Genomic DNA, 26,074 nt, shown 5'->3' on the forward strand with positions numbered 1-26,074 from the left:
GAACTTATAGATAAGATATATATCTTATTAAGGATTTAATTAAGTTATATATAGAGGCGGTAAATAAGGAAGGACTAATAAGAAAATTTAATAGACATTAAAGCTTGCGAAGTTTGACTTTTAGAGCCCCTGCGCTAGTCCCAATCGGGTAATTATAATAAGAAAATTAATACCTTAGGAGACTCTACAAGAGCTTTATAAAATGCTTGCATTTAGTTATAAAATATAAACTAACTACCAAACTTAGGCTTATTAACTAGCCGTTTAGGCGACGTCGTATACGTATAGCTGGGGTAGTTTAAGGCTGGTCTAGACGTTATCTAATAATAATTTACTAATTAGATTAAGAGGGGAAGAAAATTGAAGTTATTAGTATAATATATTTTAAAGAGCTTCACAATTCGTACATAGGCATTAGTAAGCCTTGCGCTGCTATACCACCTTATAATTGGCCTGACCTTTTAAAGATCTTTTCTGGAATAAAGTAATTATTCCGGAATCAAGACGATAAAACTGATACACGAATCGTTCCTTTTTGAAGACGATTTGTTCCGGTATGACGCAGGAATTTTCCGGAACGAGGCTCGAGCCAGTATGGGGCAGAACACTACCAGGACGTATGTCCGCTAGCTGAGGTAATGCGAACAAGCTTCGGTGTCGGAGGGTTCAAGACAGGACCTCCGGATCACCTACGAATCTCCTATATAGCTACCCATCTGCTGTACTGTGGACAGGTAAGTAATAAGAGTTATGAGAGTTAAGAATGGAAGCACTTTTCCAGCCTATTCTACTACCTTCACGTGACACTGTCCCTCTCCTAAGTTAAGACACGTGTGGAGGCGATCATTGGGACTGCCGATCTGGGAAATGTACTAGAGCCCTCAGAGCAACACCACCAACACCTAGAATCCCGTTGTGCAGAGTGGCTAAAAAGGGCAACTCCTGATCAAAGGTGGATGAATCCTGAGGATTATTGTACAGCCCGTATGGCTAAAGGGTATAGGGTAGAAATGGATATCTGGATGAAGCGGAGTTCCTTGATATTTGTCTCTCAATACAATGTGCTCGAACGGCCGTAGGCCGTAATATCTTCTCAATAATACGCAGGACCCCACTGCAGATACCACTGCCACTCAGCTTTGCGCCAATAGGTGTATTAATTCTTCTTCCGTCTCTCTGCAGAAGAATCTTCTCAGTCGCCTTCTATTGCCCCCTCACCGGCCCTAATGCTAGTGCTGAACCCATCTTGCTCTGATTGGGCGCATCACCCTTTGACTCGCAGATGTATTATGTCCCGATATCTATATGGTACAGCTCGCGATAGCTGCCTCGAGTCAAATGTATCGAGATTTCTGGGTCCCAGACTCTAATAAATTCCAACAATTCCTAGTGGGGTGGCCACGTCTGGACAGCCGGTCGCGCCAAATCTGCAAGTCTTATCAAGCAAGGCTGTGAGCCTAGAGGAGGATCAAGCCGTAGTCTTGTCCGCCTTTAATACTAGTGAGCCTAGTCATTTAGAATTTAAGAAAGGATAAATTATCACGGTGATACAGATGGATAATATACGGGAAGGTTGGCTGTAGGTCCTATCTCTACCACCAACCTCCAAGCTCACATTTCACTAATAGAGCCGGCATGGTCGATTGGAGAATAGGTATCCTCCCCTTCAAAGTACGTGGAGATAAGGGAGTCCTCTCCGGCGCCTTAGAGTGGGGAGGAGGCCAACTTCCAACCCCAGTGCGGTCGTGTCGGCCCGGCGTCGATTACTACTATATCAAGCTTGGTTCAAGGGTGTCTTGACCACCCAATTCGTGTATTAAATGAGGCTCTAGAGCCTCTCGCAATAGAACTGAGTTCTTATCCTTGCCAGCGCAGAAGAGTTACATCTGCCGGCGAGTAGATGCTCTAGTAGTCACTGTATTGCCTAGAGAGGATTCGTAATAGTCTCATGTATCGTCTCCCAGTCCGCAAGATATTACCGCGTTTAGACAAGCGTAATGGTCACTCTTTGCCCGCTTCCAAACAGTTTTGGGTCAATATCCAAGCGGCCAGCACCGATGCGCCTGTACTCATTTAACTGTAGCCCATTCTGGTCGAGGAGCAAGACATAATGCTCCTCGGTCCGCTCAGTGCATATGCATAGACACCAAAATGTCTGGTTTGGTGGGGGAGGTTCCTGGTCGAACACGGCCCAGCTGTAACTGTACTGCACCGCCGGATTTGCTCCTGCTGGAATTAAATGATAACTCGTGATATCTTGCAGGCGATCAAAGTCAGGGTCGGGGTCGCAGGTAGCACGCTCGAGCAGACCAACCACTACAAGCCTGGCATTGGGTCGTAAAGGAGAACTAAAGGGTTCCCCGGTCCACTCTGCTTCAGCGGAAATGATAGCGGCGTTGGGCTCGAATCCTTTCCAGGTATGATAATCGTAATACTCGACCTCTCCATTCAGCGCCGCCCATGACCAGCTTGGTGCTCGCCATTGTGCTGGTGGATGATGAGGTGCATCGAAAGCAATCCAAAGTAGTTCAAGATGCAATGTGCTTTTCCACAGCCCTGCAAGGAACTCATCCCCGTTTCTCTGCTGCACGACACTAGCAACACCGGCCAGGGCAGGAAAGACGTCCATTTCTTGAGTCAATTGCTTTTGAGAAAATTGCATCACCAAGTTTAACCAGCGTCCGATGACTGATGTGTTCCACATAAAAGCTGGATGTTGGCGATGAGGTTCTGGACCGTAGCATTCGAGAGCGCGAAGATTCTGCGTTAACCGATCATATACGCCTTCCGCTATCACCCGATTGTAGGTACCTCCCTCGGATAGAAACTGCGTTTGACACTCCCAAAAGAGCTGGTCTTCGGCGAAATGAATTATTCGTCGAGCTAGCAAACGTTCTTGGACAACCCAACCGCGCCGGTTAAGAGGGGACTTGCGTAACGGATCAATGAGATAAGTAACGCCAGGACACGCATAAAACGTTGCGGATCTATCATAAAAACTATCCGGTCGAGCCAACAATGATAAACGGGTCAGCTGGTTTGACAATGGGCAGCCCGCATTAGTTTCTTTTAGTGTGGTCTCATTATAATGTACTTGGATAGATCCGTCCGATAGACGCTCAAAGAAGCACCCCTTTCCCCCATCTGGAGATGCCGTTGCTGCAATTTTAAGAAGCGAGTCGCGATAGACGCTTGCCATTTCTGCTGATTCGGTCTGCCAGTCCTATAAGTCATCCTGCACAATACAGAGGGAATCTATCCATATGTAGTTTATCTCTAGCCAGTGTGTCTAAGAGTCAGCGACGCTGTTAGCTTCGCTGCTAAGAGGCTACTAATGTAAGCAGTTAGCTAGCTGACTGCGTTATAATAGTCAGTCAGCTATAAGACTGCAGCTAGCTAATAGCTCGCTGTTTTAGCGGTAAGATTTAGTGGTAAGTTAAAGCTTTTAGTAGAAGTTAAGGATATTTAGATAATCTGGTTAGTTAATTATACGCTAAGCAATAGGAAACCTATAGGAATCTCTCGCTTAGCCATAGTAAATAAAGCATTTTCCCTAATATCTCCATTGCGCGCCGAAACCCGTGCTAAAGCTTACCATTTTATTACCTATATAAAATGTAACGTATATTATATTTTACGCGTTAGCTAGGCAGTAGAGCTTCTTTATCTACTTCCTCCTCTACTTTTTCCTTATTTAATTCACAATCTACACGTTATTTAACTCCTTTTGCACCGCGTAGGGTTTATAGATTAACTACTTCCTCCCCCCTTTTAATTAATAATAATACCGAATTAGGCGATTAAAATTCCGCATTATAAGAGCCTCCTCTAGTAAATTGGAACTATGGCTGTATCTTTTCTATTAATTAGGATAATCTCTACCTAATAATATATGGCAAGCTTACTAGCAAATACGGATACCGGGTTATTAATAAGCGGTTACTATTAAGTAAAGCTCCTATATTACTAATATAGAAGCATAGAGTAGACCTTTTTAGGACGGTTTTTTGGGTAAAAAGAGGCTCTGGCTATATAAGCTTTACTATCTAGCTTAAAGACTAGGTGCTTTACTTATAATTAACGGCAATAATTATATTAACGGCCATTTAAAGTTAAAGCATAACCTTATTATTAACCCTAAAAGTTATAGTAATAGAATATAACTACTAAGTACAAAAGCTTTTACTTCCGCTAGCAATTATAAACGCCAGCCGTTTTAGGCAGCTAGCTATATTTAAGCCTATATTAATTAGATAATTTTATAAGACATTACCTTCTGTTAAGCTATAAGTCCTTATACGCGTGCTCTGCTAACCTTTAACCGTCCTTAGATTTAGAACTGTTATATAAAGGCGCTTATATTACTAAGCGATTAAATTAAGACCGCATTTAAACAGCGACGCGTTAATATTAAAGACCTCTTCCTTACCGCACTTAGTAAAATTAATCTTACCTATAATATCTAGACATCTATAAACGGAATATCACTACTTAGTATAGTGGCCTATTTTATTAACAAAGGTGGAAAGCTTTAATTAGTACTTTTAGGCCTTTTATAACTATAAGGATTATACTCTACTAAAAATATAGCAATGGCCCTACCGTTAATAATTTAAAAGTATTAATTTAATTATAAGCTTGGCTCCTTAATGGCCAATAACGCTAGCAATAATAATAAGCTCTATAACTACCTCTTATAAAGCCTATTAGTGGCTAAAAAGGAACGGCTTTAGTGCGTTAGCTATATTATTAACCTTATTATTAAGGCTTTAATATATGGTAAAGGCGTAAGCAAGCTTGAACGCTTAATAATTAGCGTAAATAAGCACGTTAAATTTAATCTTATGTGGCAGAGAGGCTCTATAGGCAAGGTTTATAATATTATTAAATATATTATGCAATTAATAAGACGCCGTAAGGACTTTGCTAAGAACTAGGCTAAGGCCTACGTTAAAGACGAGCTCTTTAATTAAGTAGAGCTTCTACTTATTAAGGACGGAGGCATTTAGTAGAATTTAACCTACTTTATACTCTGCTGTGCCTACCTTCTTTATAAAGCAATTAATAAATATCTACTAGCTTAGAGGAAGCCCGCTAATAATAGCTATAATCTATCGTAGCACGCGCTTACTAATAAAAATTAGTAGTAAGTAGAGCAGCTTATTAAGATCCTAAAGCCTTTTATATCAGCCACTAAGTGTATAAAAGGCGACGCTAATAGTCCTAGTGTTAAGGGCTTATATGGCGCTCTATAGGAGTCGATTACTAATATAGAGCTACTCTATTAAATTCTCTAGCGAACTTAGCAGAGCCTTAAGAATAAATATAACTCCTTCCTTAAATTAGGCGTTAATATAGCTATCTAAAAGATTAATAAATATTTTAATAAAATAAAGACCGAGAGCCCTTATTATTTTACTGTAGTAATCCTTTATCCGTCTTTTAAACGCGCCTACTTTCGCAATAAGTGGAAATGGTAGCCCCTGTAGTAAAAGTATGCTAAGCGGTATATAGAGACTTTATTTAATAACTATATTAATAAGTAAGTAGATAAGAAAGATAAGGAACTAGCTAAGCTACAATATAGAAAGGTTCCTTATAAATCTAATAATAATTTAGCTAATAAATATATACAGTCCTTAGTTGTAGATAAGAGCCTTACTTCCTTAAAGCGTAATTAAAAGCGTATTAAGCTTACTAGTAAGCTTAACCGCTACTATAACGCAGGCCTTAAGCTTATTAAGATCCGCTTTAATAACGGTAATAAGCGGAATAACGTTATTCCTAATCCTCTTAACTAGTGGCTTAAAATCGGTTAAATCCTTTATCTAACACTTGCCAAGATTGCCCTTAATCTATTCTCTATACTAGCGATAAGCTCTATATATAAATAAGCCTTTAGCTAAGCTAAAAGGATTATTACTAATAAGTGTAATTAACTATTAGCCGACATAATTAAAGCAGATTAATGTCAAAAATGGTAGTTAATTAAAGGCCTTTTATTAAGTAGTTTAATTGACTGTATTAACTCTAATAGAGGTTTAACTACACCTTAGTTAACAAGCTTGGATATTAATCTTACTAGCTATAAGCCAACTATAGAGGTAGAAAAGCCAGCTTAGTAAGATATATTTAACGGAGCTTTGTATTTAATTAAATCTAATATAAAAATAGAGCCTCCGGAGCCCTTACCAATGCCTTCTTTCTAACCTTACTACTAACGTTACTACTAAACGTTCTACCTTTTTGACCCTCTATGGGTGCGCAAGACGAATTTAGCTATATTTAAATACTATATTAGGTAAATTTGGGTGTAAGGGATATTATTGCGGACACCTCAGGTTGCCCTCAGGACAACCCCCGGACGCCCCTCAGATAGTCGCTAGTCACGTGCCGGAGGCACGTGCCCGTAGTATATAGTCTCCACGATCCTAGAGGCCTTACCTCCTTAAGGATTCGTCTCTCTTACCAATCTATCTTATTCTAATCGTGTCCTTATAGCCCCCTGTCTATAAGATCCCCTTACATTTAAATCCTTTCTACTCTTTTTTAGAAGGGTAGTCGGCTTTAAGGACTAGATTGTTTATTTATATTATTTGTTTATAACTACTATCCTCCCTTAAAATCTTGCGATAACTTAAACGGAAACTCCACGGATACCTTATGGAAAGCCGTCACGCAAAGGTAGGAAGGTCCCTCTAATAGCAAGAGATTGCGACAATATAACCCTCTAGGTAAGACGGCTGAACGAGCCCTAATACCTAGATGCTCTAGGAGCTTAAAGACTCTTGCACACCTACAGTTACTAGTAACGCTAAGGAAAATACAGATACCCTCTATAACGGTTATAATACTGCTAGAAAGTAGCCAGAACCCCTCCGGCCCCACCTAGGCCAATTAGAAGATTAAGCGCTAGAGGTAACTCTAAGATCTTCCTCTAAGCCAAAAATGCTAGAGGAATATATTAATATATCCGACTAGGGAACCAACCGGAACCCTCCCGGAAGACCACCGGCCCATAATTAGCATAGTAGCGGTATATAGACTACTTATAAGCTAAGCGGGCCTACCCCTTTAGGTAATCTAAGCTAATTACTAACTTAAGACCCGAGCCCCGTTAGGAAGCCTATACTAGCTACTAGTACTAATACTACCTCTATAGCAGGAGCCTCCCTAGGCCCGAGTTCGGAAGGTTAAGAGCCCTATACTAATCTCCTTTAAGACGGATATTAGGAAGCTGTTATAAGGCTCTCGGAAGCTATATAGGAGGAAGCCACTAATAAATATATTAGAACCCTTTAAGGGCAAATCTAAATCTAGTAGGGTCTAATCTAAGCTAGATAAATTCTTTTATAACCTAGTTAAGGTTAAGGGCTTCCTAGGGGCTACCTAGTACCTACCTAAGGAGGTATAGAAGACTTAGAGAGGCACCTACGTAATAAATAGAAAAAGGATATAGACTGACTGGCTAAGGCCTCTAATAGTCTAGAACTTCGTTATAGACCCAACGCCTAATAGCTGGACGATTGGGTTCGCAAGGTAGATAACTTCTTTAAAATGCTAATAATATGAGATAATACCAAAGAGCGTATACGCTGGATTATTAGTAAGATTAAAAACCAATTACTAAACTAGATTGCGCTTAATTAACTTAATAAAGAGCAAATTATAACATGGCTATAGCTATAGACCTTTTTAAAGGGTTAGACCTAAGATCTGTATATTATATAATACGATAATATAGAACAATTCTGGAATGGTACGCAGCTAAACTATTAAGACTTCCGCCAGTTTATAAACTTCGTGGAAACTTATGCTTAATAGATAGATCTAGAGCCCTTTAAAAACAAGGACGGTAGCGTCTATAAGAAGAAGAAGATCGGATTTATCTAGGCTAGAATTAAGCTAGCAATTCGTGATAAAATAAAGAGTGTAGGAGTCCTACCGCGGATTACCGTATATACGGATTTCGAACGAGCGGTTCTAAATGCTGAGGATGCGGTAAGGAACCAGACCTCTTTTGGTAGGAAGCTAGGGGGTTACTAGAAGCGTGGGCACTCTAGTAGTAATATAGGGCAGACCTAACCTTCAAAGAAGCCGTTCTTAAAGAGAACTTTAGAAGGGTTAAAGTTAGGAACCTTAAATAATAGGAAAGACTCCTAGGGCTAACCTAATACCCGTCTGGCACCTTTACGGGAACACTCTAAGAAGTTAAGAGAAAACTCCGGAGGTAGATTTTATTAGAAAAACAAATAGGGCGATAACTGCACTAACAATCTAAAAAAAGAAAAGCTTTAGTTGCGGACCTCTCCTAGCTGCAACTAGGGTAAGATATAAAAGGAGAGACTTTCTATATTACTGTTAAGCTGGAAATAACACTCCCTATAGGTAAGGTATGATAGTTCTAAGCACTATATAATAGCGGCGCCGAAATCAATCTTATATAATATAATTTGGTAAAAGAGTATAAACTTATCCTATTATAAAGGTGGCGGAAACCTATTATAGGCTTCCTAGATAAGCATTGGATTAAACTATATAGTGCCTATAAGCTTATAGTGTTAGTAGCCAATATATATAACTACACCAAGGTAGTTGGCCCGTAACCCTTCTGGGTAGCTAACTTTATAGGTTATAACCTTATCCTTAGATACCCTTAGCTAGCAAAAGTAGATCCTAAGATACACTTTAAGACTAGAGCCTTTAAATAGTAGAACGATAAAGATTTAAAAGGGCGTATATTACTAATAAGCCTAAAGGACATCCTAGAGAATATAGCCCTAGGCGAAATAGTATACGCTTTATACCCAAAGGAGTATTAAATCTAACCCCTATTTAGTAGCAAGATGGGTATAGAGCCTAGTATAGGTAATAACCCCTCTATAATAAAGACCCTATGGGGAACTGCCGGATAGGTTACGGAGATATTATAGGGAGGCGGCGATCTTAAGGATCTTATGAGATACTTTAACCGCTATGGATTACTCTGGCTTAAGCAATATACGGAGAGTATACTACGGCACCTCGAATACTGCGTTAAGGAGTTCCCTACCCTTTACTGGCTACCGCATAAAACGGTTTAATGTATGGTGGCAACTATATATAAGCAACTACTATAGCGCATAACGCTGCCTATAAGTATCCTAAGGGAGCTCTGGGACCTACCTAATAATAATATAGAGGATAAATATAACCCCGATTTGTTAAATATCCTAGTAGGCCTAAGGGACTTACTAAGGGTATTTTTGGGTAGGAGAGTAAAAGTCCTACTATAGAACTCGGAGTATAATTATATAATTAATCTAGAAGAAGGTAAATAACCGCCGAACCTTCCTATCTATAACCTCTTGCGTAAAGAGCTTAAGATCCTATAGGAGTACCTTAATAGGTTACTAGAAAAGGGGTGAATCCGGCCTAGTAAGTTACTGTTAGGCGCACCAATCCTCTTTATCCTAAAACTAGATAGAACTATAAGGCTATATATAGACTATCGCGGTCTTAATAAGATTATAATTAAAAACCGTTACCTACTACCACTAGTTAGTGAAATGCTGGATTAACTATCTAGGGCGAAGATCTTTATAAAGCTAGATCTATAAGACGCCTACTATAGGCTCCGTATTAAAGAAGGGGATAAGTAGAAGACCGCTTTTAAGACCTAATACGGCCACTTTAAGTATCTGGTAATACCTTTTAGGCTAGCTAATACGCCTACGATATTCTAATTATATATTTATAGAGCCTTAGGGGGACTAGTCGACCGCATATACGTTATCTATTTAGATAACATCTTGATCTACTTGGAAGATAAGGATTAACACAAATAACACGTCCGCGAAGTGCTGGAACGTTTAGATAATTAGGGCCTCTACGCTAAGGCGTTAAAGTATATCTTTAATACTAAGTAGGTTAAGTTTCTAGGTTATATCGTAACGCCTATAGGTGTAGTTATAGACCTAGTATAGGTATAGACAATCTAGGAGTAGCCAGAGCTAAAGAGCTACTAGGATATTTAAGTATTCCTAGGCTTTGCTAATTTCTATAGGCGCTTTATCTATAACTACTTAGATATTACCTAATACCTATCTAACTATATTGTAGAAGCTTCCTAAAACCTAACCTAAGGAGTAAAAAGCTTAAAGGCGGTAAGGAAGAAAATTAAAAAGGGACTAACTAAATAGTATAAGCTATAGTTATAGCCTAGAAAGGTTTAGGAGGCCTTTTAGGAACTTCGCGTAAAGTTTATAGAAGCTCTATTACTGCGGCATTTTAACCTAGATTAGCCATTAATAATAATCACTAATGTATTAAATTTTGCCCTTACTGGTATCCTATTATAACCCGATAGGCATCCGGACGCTACCTAGCTCTATTAAAGACTAGTAATATTTTATAGTAGAAAATTCTAGGGACCTAAAGTTAGGTATTATACCCACGATAAGGAACTACTAGCTATAGTTAACTGCTTTAAACAGTGGCAATACTACCTTAAGTACGCGAGCTATACCACTCATATACTCTTAGATTACTATAATCTACGCTACTTTATAACTATAAAGGAGCTTACACCTTAATAAGCTAAATAGGCAGAGGAGCTCGCGCGATTTAATTTTAAGATTAAATATAAGCTAGGGGAAAACAACCCTACTAATAGACTGTTATGACGGCTAGACTATACCAAAGGCTTTAAAATAGGAGAAGGAAAATAGATAATAGATATCTTACTCCCTATATTATAGAACAAGCTCTAGGTATAAGATACTTAAACACCCATAGCTCTATACACCGAGTCTTAGGTGGTATAAGCCCTATTAGTTTCTACTAACGTTCTGGCTAGTACCCGGTCTGTTACTAATAAGGGTCTAAATATACCTAGACAAGATATCCCTAATATATTCTTAGAACCTAGTAATATACTATCTCTAATTACTAAGCTATCCCCTTAAACAAATAGCAAAGCTATAAAGCAATCGGAACTTAGAGCCCTATAATAACCAAAGGACTTTAACCTCGTAGCGGCCTTCCTAATATACGCGTATTAAAGAGTTATAAGATCTATAGTACTATTTAGTCTTATACTTAGAGCAGTACGGGATGAAATAGCTTTTACCTAGGAACCATCTAAAGGGTTAATAGATCTTATCTATGAGGTGTAATGGAGGGACGCTTCCTATACCATTCTTAATATAGAAGTAGACCGGAAATGTGACGGAAAGGAAGCTACTAGGCGCCACTATTAGGAACTAGACCTAATGGGCCTACTATATAGAGGTGGTAAGGTTTAGGTGCTACAAGAAGTAAATCTACGACAGAAAATTCTTATAAAGAATTATAATAATCCTCTAGGCGGCCATTATAGTTAAGTAAAGATAGTGGAATTATTTTAGCGTAAATACTATTGGCTAAGGCTTAATTAGGAAGTAAAGGAGTACATTAGCTATTGCGAGAAGTGTTAAGTATATAAGATCCGTAGGCACAAGCCATAGGGTCTACTTAAATTAGTTCCCCCCGCTAGTAAGCTATAGCAATATTACGCTATAGACTTTATTACGGATCTCCCGCTATCTAAAGATAGCTAAGGACGAATATACGATTTGGTCCTTATACTTATTAATAGGTTTTTAAAGTACGTCTAATACCTTCCTATTAATAAGACGATTAACGTATAAGAGCTTACTAACCTAATTAAGGAGAAATGCTTTCTTAAAGTAGATTAGCCGCACTCTATTATCACTAATAGGGGTAGCGTCTTTATAAGTTAGTACTGGTTAGATCTATACTTCTATTTAAAGATAGACCACTAGTATAGTACGGCTTTCTACCTATAGATAGATAGGCAAATAGAACGCTAGAACTAGGAACTAGAGTCTTACCTATAGATGTATTTAAACTACTAGCAAGATAACTAGTATAAGCTACTTCTATACGCGGAGTACGCTTACAATTTAAAGCAATATGTATTATATAAGTATGCACCAATCCAGATTACCTATAGCGTTTAACTATTTAGGTTTAATAGTATACCCAATAATTACTAGCTAAGGCCGTATAATTAGTTATAGGATCCTACCGGAAAGTCTAAGGATATCTACTAGAGAGTATAAGGATACCTCTAGGAATAGAAGAAGTAATAAAAGTATATAAAGTAGAGCCTATAAGATACCTAAGAGTAGTAGAGACTTTAGTATAACCGCAAGCACTAGGATAAGCATTTTAGAGTAGGCGATAAGGTTTTATTACGTTTAACAAATATTAAAACCCGTTAACTATTAAAGAAGCTTAATATAAGATACCTAGGTCCCTTTTAAGTTAAGGAACAAATTAGTAAGCTAGCCTATTATCTCCAGCTACCCCTATTTATAGCCTATATATATTTAGTATTTTACGTAAACCTACTAGAGCCATGGCATAGACTACTACTAGAAAAGAACTTCCGTCTAGGTCCAATTGAACACCCTAAAGTGGTGGGCGAGCGGTACAAGGTTAAAGCTATACTACGCTATAAGTCTATTAAAAATAAGCTTTAATTTGAAGTTAAATAGCTAGGCTAGCCCGCTAAGGACTCTATATAGGAACTAGAGGATTACCTTAATTATTACAAAGATATTCTAAAAGAATATTGGGACTAAGGTCTATAATCTACAAGTTATAAAAAGCGCTCTAATACTACGGTGTTATTGCGACCTATGAAGAAAGCTCGTAAAAAGAGTAAATAGGTTAAATTGGATATAGAACGGATAGGCTCTGGAAACCATAGGGATAAAGCTATAGCTTAAGGCAGGACGGGTCCTTAGCCTTTTTACGTACATAGCATAGAGTTAATAGGGCATTTTACTAGAATTGCATTCCCATTTATTAATCTATACTAGGAATATTATTCCTAGGGCTTCTAAGCCCTTTTTAAAAGCCTTATAAGGCCTTCCTAAGCACCTAATTAAGGTCCTTAATTACTACTATATATAAAAATGAATCCTAAAAGTCTAAACCACAAATACCTAATCTAAAAAGCCACTACGCCTTATTATTAGGAGTAGGATTAGTATCCATTAGGCCACTAAGTAATAGCTAACGAGAATAGAATCTAGATGCCTTAGTAGGCATATAAGTAGGCATAAAAATAGGGGTAGGACAATAAGGTGTAGCTAGAGCAGAGACTCTTAAATACTTAATACTAATATTAGGTCCAAACCAATATTAACAAAGCTCTTGCGGTATAAGCTTATAGTTAATAAAGATACGCTTAAGCCTAGAATAAATAGAGACGTTAGCTGGCTAGTATAGTCTAGAACCACTAAGACCTTACTACGGTAACTGTTAGTTACCTATCTAGTAGGTATCTAAAGGGTAACCTACCTAATAACGCATTATATTATGCTCTTTCAAAACTTAACGCATATGCGCGAACTCCTTTCTATAGTAGATAGCAACCTTCTTCTTATTACCCCCATCCCTTACCCTATCCTTAGTATACCAACCTTGCTCTTATATTAAGCGTTGCTGGTTGGCTTGCTAGAAATTATAGGCAGTATAAATGGCCATAGCATAGTCTTGAATTCGGCTAAGTTGTTCAGCATTTACACTAGAATAAGAGAGAGCCTAGGCAATGTAGTAGTTAAGGATATTAAAGGAACGTCGCCACTTAGGCCTAGGCTATTAAAGCTTAAAGTTAGTAATAGAAATCTATTAAGAATAGAAAAGCTTACCTTAACGCAACTGCCGCTCTTAGTATGTATACATTAATTATAAGGACTAAAGGTATTAGATTTAACGCAGTGCGTCTTATTATAAGCCTCCAGAATCCTATTATTAGATTTTTGGTTTTTTAAAGACGTATAGGCAAAATTATTTAGGTAGGACTAGCACTAGTTGCGAGTTAGTGGAGGTTAGGGTTTTATATACAAAGGTAGGGCTAGGATACGCTATAAAATCTACTTAAAAGAGTAGTTAGCAGGAGAATAAAGAGGCATATTAAATTATTAATAGAAAAAAAGAAAATCTTAATAATATATCAAAGATACGTCCAAAATTAGACGAAGGTTAATAATGGGAAAGTAAGGTGTTAAGGAAAAGGAGCTGCTTAATAAGTAAAGGTGTCCTTATACTTTACCGTCTAATACCCTTTTAGTAAATAGCTGTAACCTTGCCGATATAACTCCGTTATAATAGCGCTATTTAGAAGAAAGGAAACACGCGTATAAGTTATTTAACTATTACTTCCTTATAAAAACTAACTACGCAGCCGGGGGAAGGTAATTAAGACGTTAAATTAAAGACGTATATAGGTTAAATTAGACCTAAAACGATACTATAGTATTAAAGAACAACGTTATAAACGTTCTTAACAATTATATAATAGCTACAATTGCTATTACAAAATGTCCCTGTTTGCTAGGTAGTAGAGCTATACTAAATATACGGCATAGGACTACCAGATTTAAAACCATATATACTAAATCTTAAGAGACAAGTCTCTTTAACTAACTAATTAATACCTTAACCGTATCTAATAGCCTAAGGGCAAATGCGGGAGCAATGCGTTAGTGACGTAGAGGATTATAAGAAAAGGATTATAAGAAAGAATTATAGACCATATCTTAGCAGTTAAAGACGACGGCAAGCCAAGGCTCTATACATTAAATCCTATACTAAAAGGTTCTATAGAACTATATTGGAACACCAAATTACCTATAATACTTATAATTAATTGCAGACTAGTATAAAGGCTTAAAAGCAAAGTTGTATAAAAATCCCTGTATTAGCCTAGGTAGTCACCGGCATACTTCTAGTAGACTTCTAATAGGTCTCCTAGTAATCCTCGCGTCTTTTCTTTAGTTACGTTTTTCCCTTATCAAGGTTTTTTAGGAGTTTAAAGCAGGGGTTAGATAGATAGATAATATACAGCGGCATACTAATACCTCTCTAATATCTCTCCGAACCTCTTCCGGGATAAGCCCTTATAATCTCCCTACCGCAAGGTAATGGCGATCGGGGGCCAACTGTAAGAAGGGGGGGGGCAATGTAAGGGATATTATTGCGGACACCTCGGGTTGCCCTCAGGACAACCCCCGGACGCCCCTCGGATGGTCGCCGGTCACGTGCCGGAGGCACGTGCCCGTAGTATATAGTCTCCACGATCCCAGAGGCCTTACCTCCTCAAGGATTCGTCTCTCTCACCAATCTATCTTGTTCCAATCGTGTCCTTATAGCCCCCTGTCTACAAGATCCCCTCACATTGGGTTAGATTTAATTAGGCAACGTTAATATTTATATATAGAGAGGTGCTGCCAAAAATCCGCAATAAAACACCATAAAGTCTATATTAATTTCCTAATTGGGACAGCTAGCTGACAGCGTAATAGTTAGCGTACCTTACCTTGCAGTCAGCGGACAGCGAGCGGTCCAATTAACGCAGTCAGTCAGCTATAAAAGCTGAAGCTCGCAGCTAGCTGACTGTTGGACACACTGTCTCTAGCTTTCTAGTAATAGCTATGGCATCTCGAAAGGTCTTTGGCAACTCGTCTAAATTGAAGCCTTAAATGCGATCCTGGAGAGTGTCTTTTTTAGTTGTAAATGGCTGCGTTTTTCCCCAGCAATGACTAGAGAAATTTTAGTTTTGTTCGTATGTCGTTGGTAGGCAGAAGAAGATCCCTTACCTAAGGGTTGTATATTGACCCATCTCGCCCTTCTTCGCAATATATAATCTAGGCTTTGGTCCATCGACTCTGATTACCCGTGTAGGGAGTTTTGTAGATGGTGGTCGAAATGGCGAAAGCGCTTCTTCTCGAGAATAACTGGAAGTGGAAGCTGGAAGACAGCCTAGATGTGTCGTACAACAATTTTTTACCCACTTGCGGATGAGTTCAAGGCTTTTGTCGGAACCAGAATACTGTTCCACGGCTCTTCCAGCAATTACACCTGAGAGGGCAGCAGGATTACCTGCTTACGAGGTGGTCAGCAGGGGCCAAAAGATTGTTTCTAGATTTATGTTCCTAGAGATCAGAAAGAAGGCATGGAAGAAAGAAGGCATGGAAGAAGGAAGGCATGGTGGAAAATAGAAGCAGTGAAACAACGATTCCGGACGACATTTCTCTTCTCAAGCTAGACACGAGAAAAGACCCGCCTTCATGTGCATATAACCGCAGAGAACAAGACCAATCATCGTTCCGACCATCTTCACCACAGTTAACGTCGAGGCCAGTCAGATTCTTCCAGTACGGATCTTTCTGGTAGTTGAGATGACCCTCAGGCGTCTGTCCGACTAATTGGATGACGGTTGGATACCCTCTCCGAGACTCTTCCAAGATGGACTCGAGTTCATATTTGCCATCAAGCTGCTGGATAATAAGAGCGCATAGCTGACAGCCTGGATCGGCCGATGCTTGCAGAGCCTGGGTGCTAGGTGCGTGAGTGTAATGATCCCCTTCGTATGGTCGACCGAGAAGAGCAGTGAAGCCGATGCAGTATTCGCAAGACATGTTGAACGCCAGCTCAAAAAGGAATCGCGATGATCATCGCATTGAAGAGCACCTCGAGTTCAAGAAACCAAAATCCCTTCAACTCCCACGTACTGACACACATAAAATTTTCCTCTGCAGCAATGGGCACGAGTGAGGCAGCCGCCTAGCCAACCCCCTCCGCTCCCGCCCATTCGCCAAGTCCGCCCCGCCCGCTAGTAGCCGAAAAATAATGACGCACTCCACTCCACATTTCCAACCCGCACGCCTCTTCCTCCCCAATCCCCCAATCCTTCCAATTCCTCCCTGCAACCTATATGCCAAGGTCAACCGCGGTGGCACTGTACATCTGCACTCGCTGCCCGCGAGCCCAAATCCAATTCCCCCGTCTACCCACCCGATCGCAGCAGCCTCCGCACCTCCAGCACCGCCGCTGGCTCGCCGCCTTCCCCTTGACGCCGGCCTCCACCGCTGCGAAAGCCAGCGATGGCCCAGCCTCCGACAATGGCACAGCTACGAGCAGCGGCAGCGCAAAAACGAAAGAGGACGAGGATGAGGACGAGGGAGCAATGGCGCGCCGCCTGAGCCAGCTGAGCGAAGAGAGCCTCGAGACCGGCGGACGCAGCGCGCGCAAGGCGGTCGAGGAGGCCGGCTTCAGTGCCGAGCTGCGGCAGGCGCTGGAGGAGAAGATCGCGGCGGCGACCTTCCGGCACGAGCACGCGCGCGCGTTCGCAGAGGTCGCGATGCCGTCGAGCGCGGGGCGTGGCACGCGCGATATGGCGGCCGCGGCACCGTGGACAGGGATGGAATCCGTCGCGGACGCGTCGCTGCGAATGCTGAGCGACGCACATAAGCCACTGCGAAGGACGCCACGAGTGTCGTCGTCGCCGCCGGTGGCGGGCCCGCCGAAGAGCGTTGATACGGGACGCTCGGGGATGAGGGCGTCGGCGGGGGCGCGGCTGGCCAACGCGCGAGACAAGACCTCGATATACAGCTCGCTGAAGGACTCGGAGATGACGGGCAAGGAGCGTGAGCAGCGGTTCCGGGAACTGAAGGAGCGGTTTGCGCCGCACGCGCGAGCAGTGCCGGCGACGATCCAGGGCCTGGCGTCGCTAGCGAACGAGCGCATCGAGGACGCCATCGCGCGGGGGCAGTTCAAGAACCTGCCGCGGGGCCAGCGCATCGAGCGCGACTACAACGCCAGCAGCCCGTTCCTCGATACCACCGAGTACTTCATGAACAAGATCATCCAGAAGCAGGACATCGTGCCGCCGTGGATCGAGAAGCAGCAGGAGCTCGTCGGCACCGCGAGCAAGTTCCGCGCCCGCCTGCGCAACGACTGGAAGCGGCACGCCGCCCGCATGATCGCGAGCAAGGGCGGCAGTCTGCACGAGCAGATGCAGAGAGCGGAGGCGTATGCGGCCGCGGAGCTGCTGGCGAACCCGCCCAAGGCCAAGGAGGAAACCCTCCACGCTGTTGACGACGCCGGACACATTTCGCAGATCCCACTATCAGGCGAGCTCAGCGTCCCCTCTGCCTCCGCATCCGCTCCCTCCCTAACTTCAGAGACACCTGCCCAAATCACCGTCACTAAAACCCCACTGCCGGACTCCTCCACCGCCGACCCCTCGCCCACCGCCCAAGCGACCCTGGAGGCCGCAACCCCTCCCTCGCCCCCCTCCTCCTCCATCCCAACCACCATCCCCCCCGCACCCCACCCCTTCCGCGACCCCACCTGGGAATCCACCGAGCACGCCTACCACACCCTGACCATCAACCACCTGAACTCGCTCACCCGCTCCTACAACCTGCAAGCGCCGGACCTGGCCAAGAAGCCGTACTTCAACCTCGCGCGCGAGCTGAATGCGTGCTACGCGGATGTGGCGCCACAGCTGGCGTCCGCGATCCGCGAGCGCGCCGCGACGCCGCGGCGGAACGAAGACATGCTGGGGTTCCGGCCCGCGGGGGTCGTGGAGCGGTTTGCAGGTGAGGCGGCGCGGGTGAAGGATGAGAGGCGGGAGCGGCAGTATGGGTTTAGGGAGTTTTGGCGCGATGTGTGGAGGAGGGAGGGGTGAGTTTTGTGCTTTGGGCTGGTGTGCTGTAGATCGGTGCGCTCTAGACTGATATTTTCTCTGTATAATATTGTAGGCATTATTTAGAGGCATGGGAGTTTTTGGCTGTGCAACAAGAGGGTGTAATAGCATTCAACAAGGCATGTTATAAAGTATCCTGCAAATAGTACATAATCACTCGTTCATTGCTCTTCTATCACGTATTGAACAGAGAGCTGTACCATAAAACCACACCCCCATCAATTCTCTTCCCAAGAAACCACAATGTATCAACCCAATCTCCAACCAACTACCCAAAGCAAGCCCAATACCAATACCAATACCAACACCAAACCCACCACCCCACCCCTCTCTCCCTTCCCCCTACCTCACAACCCTAACAGGCACCACCCTCCACCTCCTCCGCCCATCCAGTCCCAGCCCCGCGCTCCACCCGCACCACGCCCAACACTCATCCCCGCCCCATCCGCCAGTTGACAAAAGCACACCCGCTCCAGCTCCAGCTCCAGCCCCAGCTCCTCTATCCACCCCGCGCGACCACCAACCCCCCTCCCTCTCTCTTCCACCCGCACAACCCCACTCCTCGGCAACAGCGACGCGACACCCACCACGCCATCGCAGCGCACCACGACCGCACGCTGCGGCACGACATGCGTGTGCATATGAGTATGACGAAGCAGGCGCAGGCGCGAGGGGAGCGGGGACGTGGGCAGCGAAGTCGCGGGGAGCGTGACGGGGCGCGCGGGCGGGAAGCTGCGCGGCTGGGGAGTGAGCGCGCAGGAGCTCGGATGCGGGGAGAGGAAGCGCGGGTGCGGGATGACTTCTGCGGCGGCGAGGGGGAGGAGGAGGATGGGGAGGGCGGCGGAGCGGAGCGTGTGGGTCGGTGCTGTTGGGGGGTGGGGGGTGCGTTGGAAAGAGGTCAGGGGGTGCGGAGAGTGTGGCCGTGGTTGTGGTTGTGTCGTGTTGGCATGCTGGTGCCGGTGGATTTGCAACGACCCCCTCGAGCTCTGCTCTGATTGATGTGTTTGAAACTTCTGTTACTGCGCTGCCAAAACTGAGCTCGCGACTACGGTCTAGGGTACGTAGTGAAGGAGCGTTAAGACGGTAGATAGGAATTCCGGCGGCTGTATAGCGGGAGAGGCCATCTCTGCTGCGATCCGACAGAGAAGGGGCTGCAATGCCTGGGTTGGTTGTGTTGGGCGAAAAGCGAGCATCGGAGATGGTAGATGTAGGATTGATGTTTGGAGGAGCAGGGAATTGCGAAGGTGACGGTGTAGGTGAGGAGACAGCAGGAGACTCGTCAGGGATTGGCGTAGTAGCGACGCGCGCTAGAGACTCCTGTTGAAGCTTGGTGTCTGGTGAGTGGGATATCTCTGTAGGCAATGTTCAGACTTGGTAACAAGCAAGTTGTCAAACCCGCTCTGACTACTACGAGCACCTTGCACATCATCACGGACCTTTAGAAGTGCCTTGCATAGGTGCACCTACCATGTACTTGTCCATGCGGGTTTGACAGCTTGCTTATTACCAAGTCTGGCAATGTTGCATTGCTTGTTGCATTTGTTACGATGACCTGAGCAAAACTAACTTCCCTGGACCCTAGAAATGAGGCTGTCGAGTGATTTGTGAGCCATTGGGGACACCACTGATAGGATCACCAATCAGCGCGTTGTAAATCGCATATCTCTTTGTTTTACCGTCCACGCCAACAAACTGCCTCCTTTGTTCTGTTGGATCGATTGATCGACTAGCCTCTCGAGCCACGGTAATGTTCTAAGGTGTCCGAAATCTTAAAGAAGGCCTGACAGACTGTGCCTTGCGGATGCTTCCAAGTAAATTGCGCAGAGTGATCTTAAGGGTCCTGCAAGCACAGTCATTAGTTCTACTGCGAGTTTGTTGAGAGACGTGCAGAACTGCTAGAAGATGCAGAGAGCTCTTTTAGGCGAAGAGATGGGTTGATTTGGATGAGAGAGGACACGTAAGGTTTGGATCCCAGTGATCAATCCAAAATGGCGAGCTAGCCTATATAGGTAACTGTTATTCCTATTTAGGTATGGCGCATTGGAGTGGATTTGACCTTAGATCCACGCCACGCCAGTCCAAATAGACCACCTAACGAATCCTGTTCGATACAATGCAAGGCTGCCGATTGCGTCGATTCATCTTTTGTACATCTTTTAGATTCATGCAACTTCTCATCGCCGAGAGCCCGGGATATCCTTCGTCGAGTTCCATGACTGCTAGGTTCGATCTTGAGTAAAGGGCTGAATGGCCAGTATCAGTGTAAACGGGGTCAAATCGATATTTGGTGCAGAGCGGGGTGAGAGCTTAGTGGAGCAAGGCTTTTGCTCGATGATGATCGCTAAAGGAGTGCCATTCGGGCGATTGATGAATTGAACAGTTGCAATAGGCTGGATCTTGGAGTCTTTGAGGTGATGCTTCGCGCTAAGGCCATGTTTGTGGAGTATTGCTGCACCGCTATCCTTGTCCGAGCTTTTATTCGATAGCTCATTTCCATGGCCTGATATCGAATGCACAGCTTTGTAAGAGTGATGACTTTTAGAACTTCCTTTAGATAAGTCGACTTTTGGAGAACGTTATGTTATGGACGTCTTCGATCCGGCAGAACTGTCTGATGGAAGGCTTGGAGATGGGACAGGAGATGAGCAGCTCTGTTCGCGGCTCCAGACAGACGGACAGGAATTGTCAGATCGATGCGACTTCAGTGTCTAATGTTTGTAGAAGACGCTATGCAAAGGGCAACAGCCGATAGTAGAATCTAGACCGCAAAGGACTGCTCGATGACTGAGACCAGAGCCCATGAAGTAATCGACTAAGCCCTGAGTCGTGTTTATCGCTATTGCCATTATGCACTCGCTCACGGCGTGACTTCTATTCTCGGGGTGTAGCATCGCTACCCGTATGGGAAAGAACAACAGGACTGCTTCACATTGAAGCATCCACTCTCTATAACCATTGTGCAACCACCAAGCTGACGATGGCCATAATGCTACCGTGTTATGAAATTTGTTCTAGAAGGCGACTAGAAGGTAAGGGAAGTAGTGGCCTTTGGGGAAAGGGAGCACAACAGAAGCATGAGAGTACAACTGCTTGACAGTCAGTTCGGCAGGGGGCTTATTCGGCATGCTGCATACGTCTTAGACGTCAGCTAGCAGCGGACGCCTTTCAATACTAGATTCCCACGATCTCCTGGCTGATGATAAAAGAAACTGCAGCAGTGAGACAGAGTCAACTTTATTATTGCCGTACAATGCCATATTCAGCCGTCGCTGCAGGCCAAGGCTCCCTTGAGGGTCTGAGCGTGCCTCATGGCGAGATTCGCGGCTCTAACAGCTGTATTTCATGCGTCACATAGCACGGGGCTACCTCGACTCTCTTGATTTCTACAGTGCCATGTGCCAGATCTCTAGATGCTGTCTGCGTCCATGGCCGCCACGTGGTTTCAACGGCTCCACAGGGCATTCGAAAGTCAATTGAGCATATCCCTTGGAGACTTCATTTGGGCATCCAAATGGGCAGCTGTTCGTGCGAAAACGTTTCGTGGAGGCGGCCGCGGTCCGCTCGGCAGTGAAAAACAGCAGCGCAGAGCACAGGCGGCCCCCGGCCCTCGCCCTCGCCCAAACCCATCAGTAGTTCTATTCAACAAGCCGGAAAGCATAGAATTACGCAAGCGTAAAAGCACACAAACACACAAAGCGTGCAGCGAAGTCGGTGTTCGCTTCAGCCGGATAATGGCGCTAGCTAGCTAGAGGAGTCGGCGAGAAGGGGCTTGATGCGTTGTGGTGCAGTGCGATGCAGGCGACGGGGATCATTTGCACTTGTACCTTTGTAGGGCTTAGAACGACTAGGAAGAAAGAGAAATTGAGAGAACTGTGTGTAAACGCACTGCACCACACTAGCTAGCTCTCACTAGCACGCCCCTCTCACGGACACTGACTGGCATTAGGCTGGTGAGAGACACGCCCCGGCCCGCTAACGGGGAAGGAGTAACCCAGATGCGAGCGGTCAGGTCGGCCGAGAACCCTGGAACTGGGACTGAAGGACCCTTGGCCGATCTCCGAAGTGTGGGCGGATATGCTGCAGCAAGGATTGGCCCGTCCACCAGGCGCAAGGAACGGCCTGGCAGGCCTGTGACGCTCATCAGCAAGCATCAAAGCACCAAAAGCACCAAAAGCACCAAAAGCACTAAAAGCACTAAAAGCACCAAAAGCACCAACAGCACCAAAAGCACCAACAGCACCAACAGCACCAACAGCACCAAAGGCACCAAAGGGTCGCTTAGCAGGTTGGCCGCGGTGACCAGCCCAGCACACCCAGATGAACGAGTGCAGAATTGCTAGGCTGCCAATCATCTTGCCAGCACGGCCTGCCCTCTTGCGCGCCGTCCCGCCCCCGAAAAAAAATACAGGTTGTCTCTCTAGCTTTCCCACACTTTGTTGGGCGGTACTTGAGCGCCAATAGTCCGCCGAAAAAGCCAGCCTCTTCAATGACTTTGCCGCCTCAGTTCGCGTCATTCCGCTCGGGAGACGCTGATCAACTCCTCTGACCGAGGCATCCGCGGCGCGTCTATGTATTCTTCTCTGCAGCGTTCCAGAAGCTCTTTGGAGGGGAGGGGGAGCTACAAGTCCTGCAGCATCCCGACACTTGAGGTGCAAAGGCGTTGCATAACTAACTGCCCTTAATTTGACCATCGCTGTAATATTGGCATGAGACGTGATGGCTGGCGTTTTAAGAGGTTCGGCTTGGAGAACTTGACAATCTACAATGCATGCCATCTCGCCAATCGTGCTACATTGAATATCGAATCCATCGTCGATCATTTCCCCTTCAATCCATCGTTTAATGTATTTCAGCTCAACCGTTATGCCAAACCCACTGCCCTAGGCTGCCCGGGTAAGAAACTGTGAGACCCTTGACCTCCCATGTGGCCTCACGGACGAGAAACTTGGTTGTGTGCCGCCCTGCGGACCTGCTCGAATAGCCATGTGGTGTTGTAGCACACTCGATGCCGGTCAATGGATGCCGGTCAATGGATGCCGGCCGGTCGTCCAGTGCTGTGTGCTGGCTCATCTATGATCTCGGATCTTCTGCCAATTCTTTGGTTGATCAGAAGAAAACAATAGCGCCTCGGACTGTCCTTGGTATGCAAGTATGGTCTGAGACTCCAGTCCACGACTAGTGGAATTGTCACACCATGTTCTCCCTGAGAGGCGAACAGCTTCATGCCATGGTGCTTCGCGCCAAAGCTGTCCCGATCTGCAATCGCGCCTAGATGCAGAGCATCGCTGTCCAGAGCTCTTCTGCTGCCCAGGAGGCTGTTTTAGTCAAAGTCCATCCGGGAGAACCATTCTGGGAAAGATAAGGTTCGGATAGACCTGGCGATCTGTTGCCAGCAACTGAACCAAGCGGTAGTGGCTGATCCTCTTCCTAGCGATAGAAGCTGCCCGGTTTATTGGGTACAGATGCGCCCTGATGGCAAATGATAGTATTCACCGTCGCTGTCGTCACTGCATGAAGCCGCCGTGATGTGTGCGGCCAGCGGAACTGTCATCAGACCACATTATAGATCGGCGAAAGCCGAGCAGTTGTGCCCACTCCCTACGAGGACTGGTTGTGTCAAAGGCCATCTAGCTCTTCCGGGAGGGAGATCATCGGACACTGGTTCTGCATCACATCCATAACTGTGATGGCTGGCATGATATCCCGGCCGGTGGGTGTTCCCGCAGAACATCCGACCACTTAGGATGTCCCCCACATGCGAGTAAACCTCTCCAGAGGGGCGGTAGGGCGGGAGGGTAGGCCTTTTAGTCACATGATTGGGGACAAGCGGCCGCCTCGTCTACTCGTCGTCTGTTTGAGGCTGCCTATAAGAATTGGTGACGTTCTTGGCTGGCAGGCGTGCTAAAAAGATTACAACCGTCTGTCCCATCAGCCCACGTCCGCATCAGGGTCCTCGAAGAACGACCATATCGTACGAGAATGACAGGTGCTGGGCTGCCCATGAGTGCTCCTAAGGAGAGGCTCTTTGAAAGACTGGCCCTGTCTGAGCAGAATCCCAACCACAAGGCGATTTACAATAAAATGAGGGTATGTGCGTGCAGATAGTCGTGAAAAGCTGCTGATCCTGGTGTAATTTTTTCCAGGAAGAAGCGTCCGCTGGTAGAGACCGCCTTAGCCTTAGCCGCGATAATCTCGTTGAGCAGTGCAGATTAAACCCAGCTATTCAGCCACCATACTCGTGGGATAATCTGTCAGAGACGGCTAGACATAGAGAGATCCTAAACATATACCGGAGTGCTAGCCCAATAACAAAAGCCTACTACGACTATGGGTCCTATCGGAGTGGACCCAATGAAGAGAATTGGGTGGTCCAGTGGTGCCTGTGGCATGTCTTCCGCTATAGAGACAATCGAAACAAAGCGCGGAGTAATGGCGCTGCTACCGGCAGTTACCATGACGGATATGTTCCAGGTGGCCCTGCAAGTGAGTTGCTTTTGGTACTCGGGGCGTCTTTATGATGAGTAGCTGGCTTCGTTCTAGGAATAATAGGAATTAACAACAAAGCAGGTGGTGGGGACCAGCGGTCAAGCAGCGGCTTCTGGGACCCTGTTAGGCACTCCTGACCAAAGCTGGTAAAACCTGGCTTTGTCAGCCATAGTATCACAACAAAGAGAGGGAGAGACAGAGAGCAAAGGAAAAGAAGGACAGAGAAATTGCAGGAAGTAGGACGTAGGCATTTTACACTGGAAGCTTTTGCGGAACAACTAGCAGTAGCCTTCGCTGGACGATGAAACTGCTGGATGCTCCCAGTAAGATGCTACATCGTCGCAATTCCTTGTTGTTCTTCTCGAACTCTGGTCTCATGAATCTATGACATGGTTGTTTATTGGTTTGGGCATGGAGTCGGTGAGGGATATGTTGGTTATTCTTGTGTATCTTAATCTAAGCGGGGTGAGAAGTCTTAACTCCCGTTCTTATTTCTGGTGCGTCCAGCTGCGGCAGTGGTGCGGTGTTGAGTGACGTATGGAGATGCGTAAGCCAAAGTGCTATAGATGCCATCTCTAGCTTCCTTGAGGCGGGCGGAGCATTAGTATGGCCGGGTGGGTGGCCTAGCTGTGGATAGGGAGAGCTGGCAGGGTAAGTGAGTGGTACGCGTGAGCGGATCCCCGTTCATGACAACTCGGCGGGTTCGAGAGTCGATGTTGGCGGGGGTGAATTATTGAATTATTGAGTTATTTGCACGCATTGGCACATTTCGATGCTGGTGGGGAAGGGGATTCAGGTGGGCAGAGATCTATGAGAGGTGGTGATTGCCGTGTTGGAAGAGCGGATACGCAGGCTTAACTACCGTCTATTTACCATGGGGATTCTTTGGGCTTTATTCGTGCTGCTTTGGTCCACGCGCATGGTGTCACCCTAGCCCATAAAGCTCGCCGGGCTTGTCCATCGACGTAGATAGGAGCCGATGCGAAGGTATACTTCGCAGTTTCGATGCATCCTTCCATCTGGGTCAGCCCATTTTTTTGA

The 26,074-nt window shown here is 45.0% G+C and overlaps 6 protein-coding genes across 6 annotated transcripts; 2 read left to right on the forward strand and 4 right to left on the reverse strand.

The window, feature by feature from the left end:
• Window positions 1-1,984: 1,984 nt before the first annotated feature.
• K441DRAFT_600864 (uncharacterized protein) lies at window positions 1,985-3,199 on the reverse strand (the record flags this gene model as incomplete). The annotated part of the gene is made up of 2 exons (XM_067645212.1): window positions 1,985-2,761; window positions 2,798-3,199. 2 exons carry the CDS (start codon window positions 3,197-3,199, stop codon window positions 1,985-1,987), a joined length of 1,179 nt encoding a protein of 392 aa, XP_067509855.1.
• A 12,084-nt stretch (window positions 3,200-15,283) lies between these two features.
• K441DRAFT_651268 (uncharacterized protein) lies at window positions 15,284-16,588 on the reverse strand. Its single transcript, XM_067647154.1, has 3 exons — window positions 16,121-16,588; window positions 15,654-15,936; window positions 15,284-15,596 (listed from the first exon to the last, which is right to left on the reverse strand). The coding sequence occupies exons 1-3, from the start codon at window positions 16,473-16,475 to the stop codon at window positions 15,533-15,535; spliced, it is 702 nt and encodes a 233-aa protein (XP_067509856.1). The 5' UTR covers window positions 16,476-16,588; the 3' UTR covers window positions 15,284-15,532.
• Window positions 16,589-17,011: 423 nt separating this feature from the next.
• On the forward strand, window positions 17,012-18,514 carry K441DRAFT_458098 (uncharacterized protein; the record flags this gene model as incomplete). Its single annotated transcript, XM_067641755.1, has 1 exon — window positions 17,012-18,514. A coding segment is annotated over one exon (1,503 nt), but the record flags the coding sequence as incomplete, so codon positions are not given.
• Window positions 18,515-18,852: 338 nt separating this feature from the next.
• K441DRAFT_719208 (uncharacterized protein) lies at window positions 18,853-20,160 on the reverse strand (the record flags this gene model as incomplete). Its single annotated transcript, XM_067654018.1, has 2 exons — window positions 18,853-19,854; window positions 20,115-20,160. 2 exons carry the CDS (start codon window positions 20,158-20,160, stop codon window positions 18,890-18,892), a joined length of 1,011 nt encoding a protein of 336 aa, XP_067509858.1. The 3' UTR covers window positions 18,853-18,889.
• A 2,223-nt stretch (window positions 20,161-22,383) lies between these two features.
• Window positions 22,384-23,565, reverse strand: K441DRAFT_719212 (uncharacterized protein). The gene has a single exon (XM_067654019.1). The coding sequence runs from the start codon at window positions 23,365-23,367 to the stop codon at window positions 22,471-22,473; it is 897 nt and encodes a 298-aa protein (XP_067509859.1). The 5' UTR covers window positions 23,368-23,565; the 3' UTR covers window positions 22,384-22,470.
• A 1,125-nt stretch (window positions 23,566-24,690) lies between these two features.
• K441DRAFT_455656 (uncharacterized protein) lies at window positions 24,691-25,008 on the forward strand (the record flags this gene model as incomplete). Its single annotated transcript, XM_067641735.1, has 1 exon — window positions 24,691-25,008. A coding segment is annotated over one exon (318 nt), but the record flags the coding sequence as incomplete, so codon positions are not given.
• Window positions 25,009-26,074: the final 1,066 nt, after the last annotated feature.

This window comes from Cenococcum geophilum (genome assembly GCF_001692895.1).
Source record: "Cenococcum geophilum 1.58 unplaced genomic scaffold K441scaffold_2, whole genome shotgun sequence".
NCBI classification, from domain to species: domain Eukaryota; kingdom Fungi; phylum Ascomycota; class Dothideomycetes; order Gloniales; family Gloniaceae; genus Cenococcum; species Cenococcum geophilum.

Bases quoted from the DNA above. Each gene is read 5' to 3' on its own strand.
- K441DRAFT_719212 (XM_067654019.1), bottom strand. From the start codon at position 23,367: ATGATCGACGATGGATTCGATATTCAATGTAGCACGATTGGCGAGATG.
- K441DRAFT_651268 (XM_067647154.1), bottom strand. From the start codon at position 16,475: ATGTCTTGCGAATACTGCATCGGCTTCACTGCTCTTCTCGGTCGACCA. The intron at 15,937-16,120 runs GCGGGTCTTTTC...CCTCGTAAGCAG, and splicing joins GCGGTTATATGCACATGAAG to GTAATCCTGCTGCCCTCTCA. The intron at 15,597-15,653 runs GTAAGGGATCTT...AAATTTCTCTAG, and splicing joins GGTCAATATACAACCCTTAG to TCATTGCTGGGGAAAAACGC.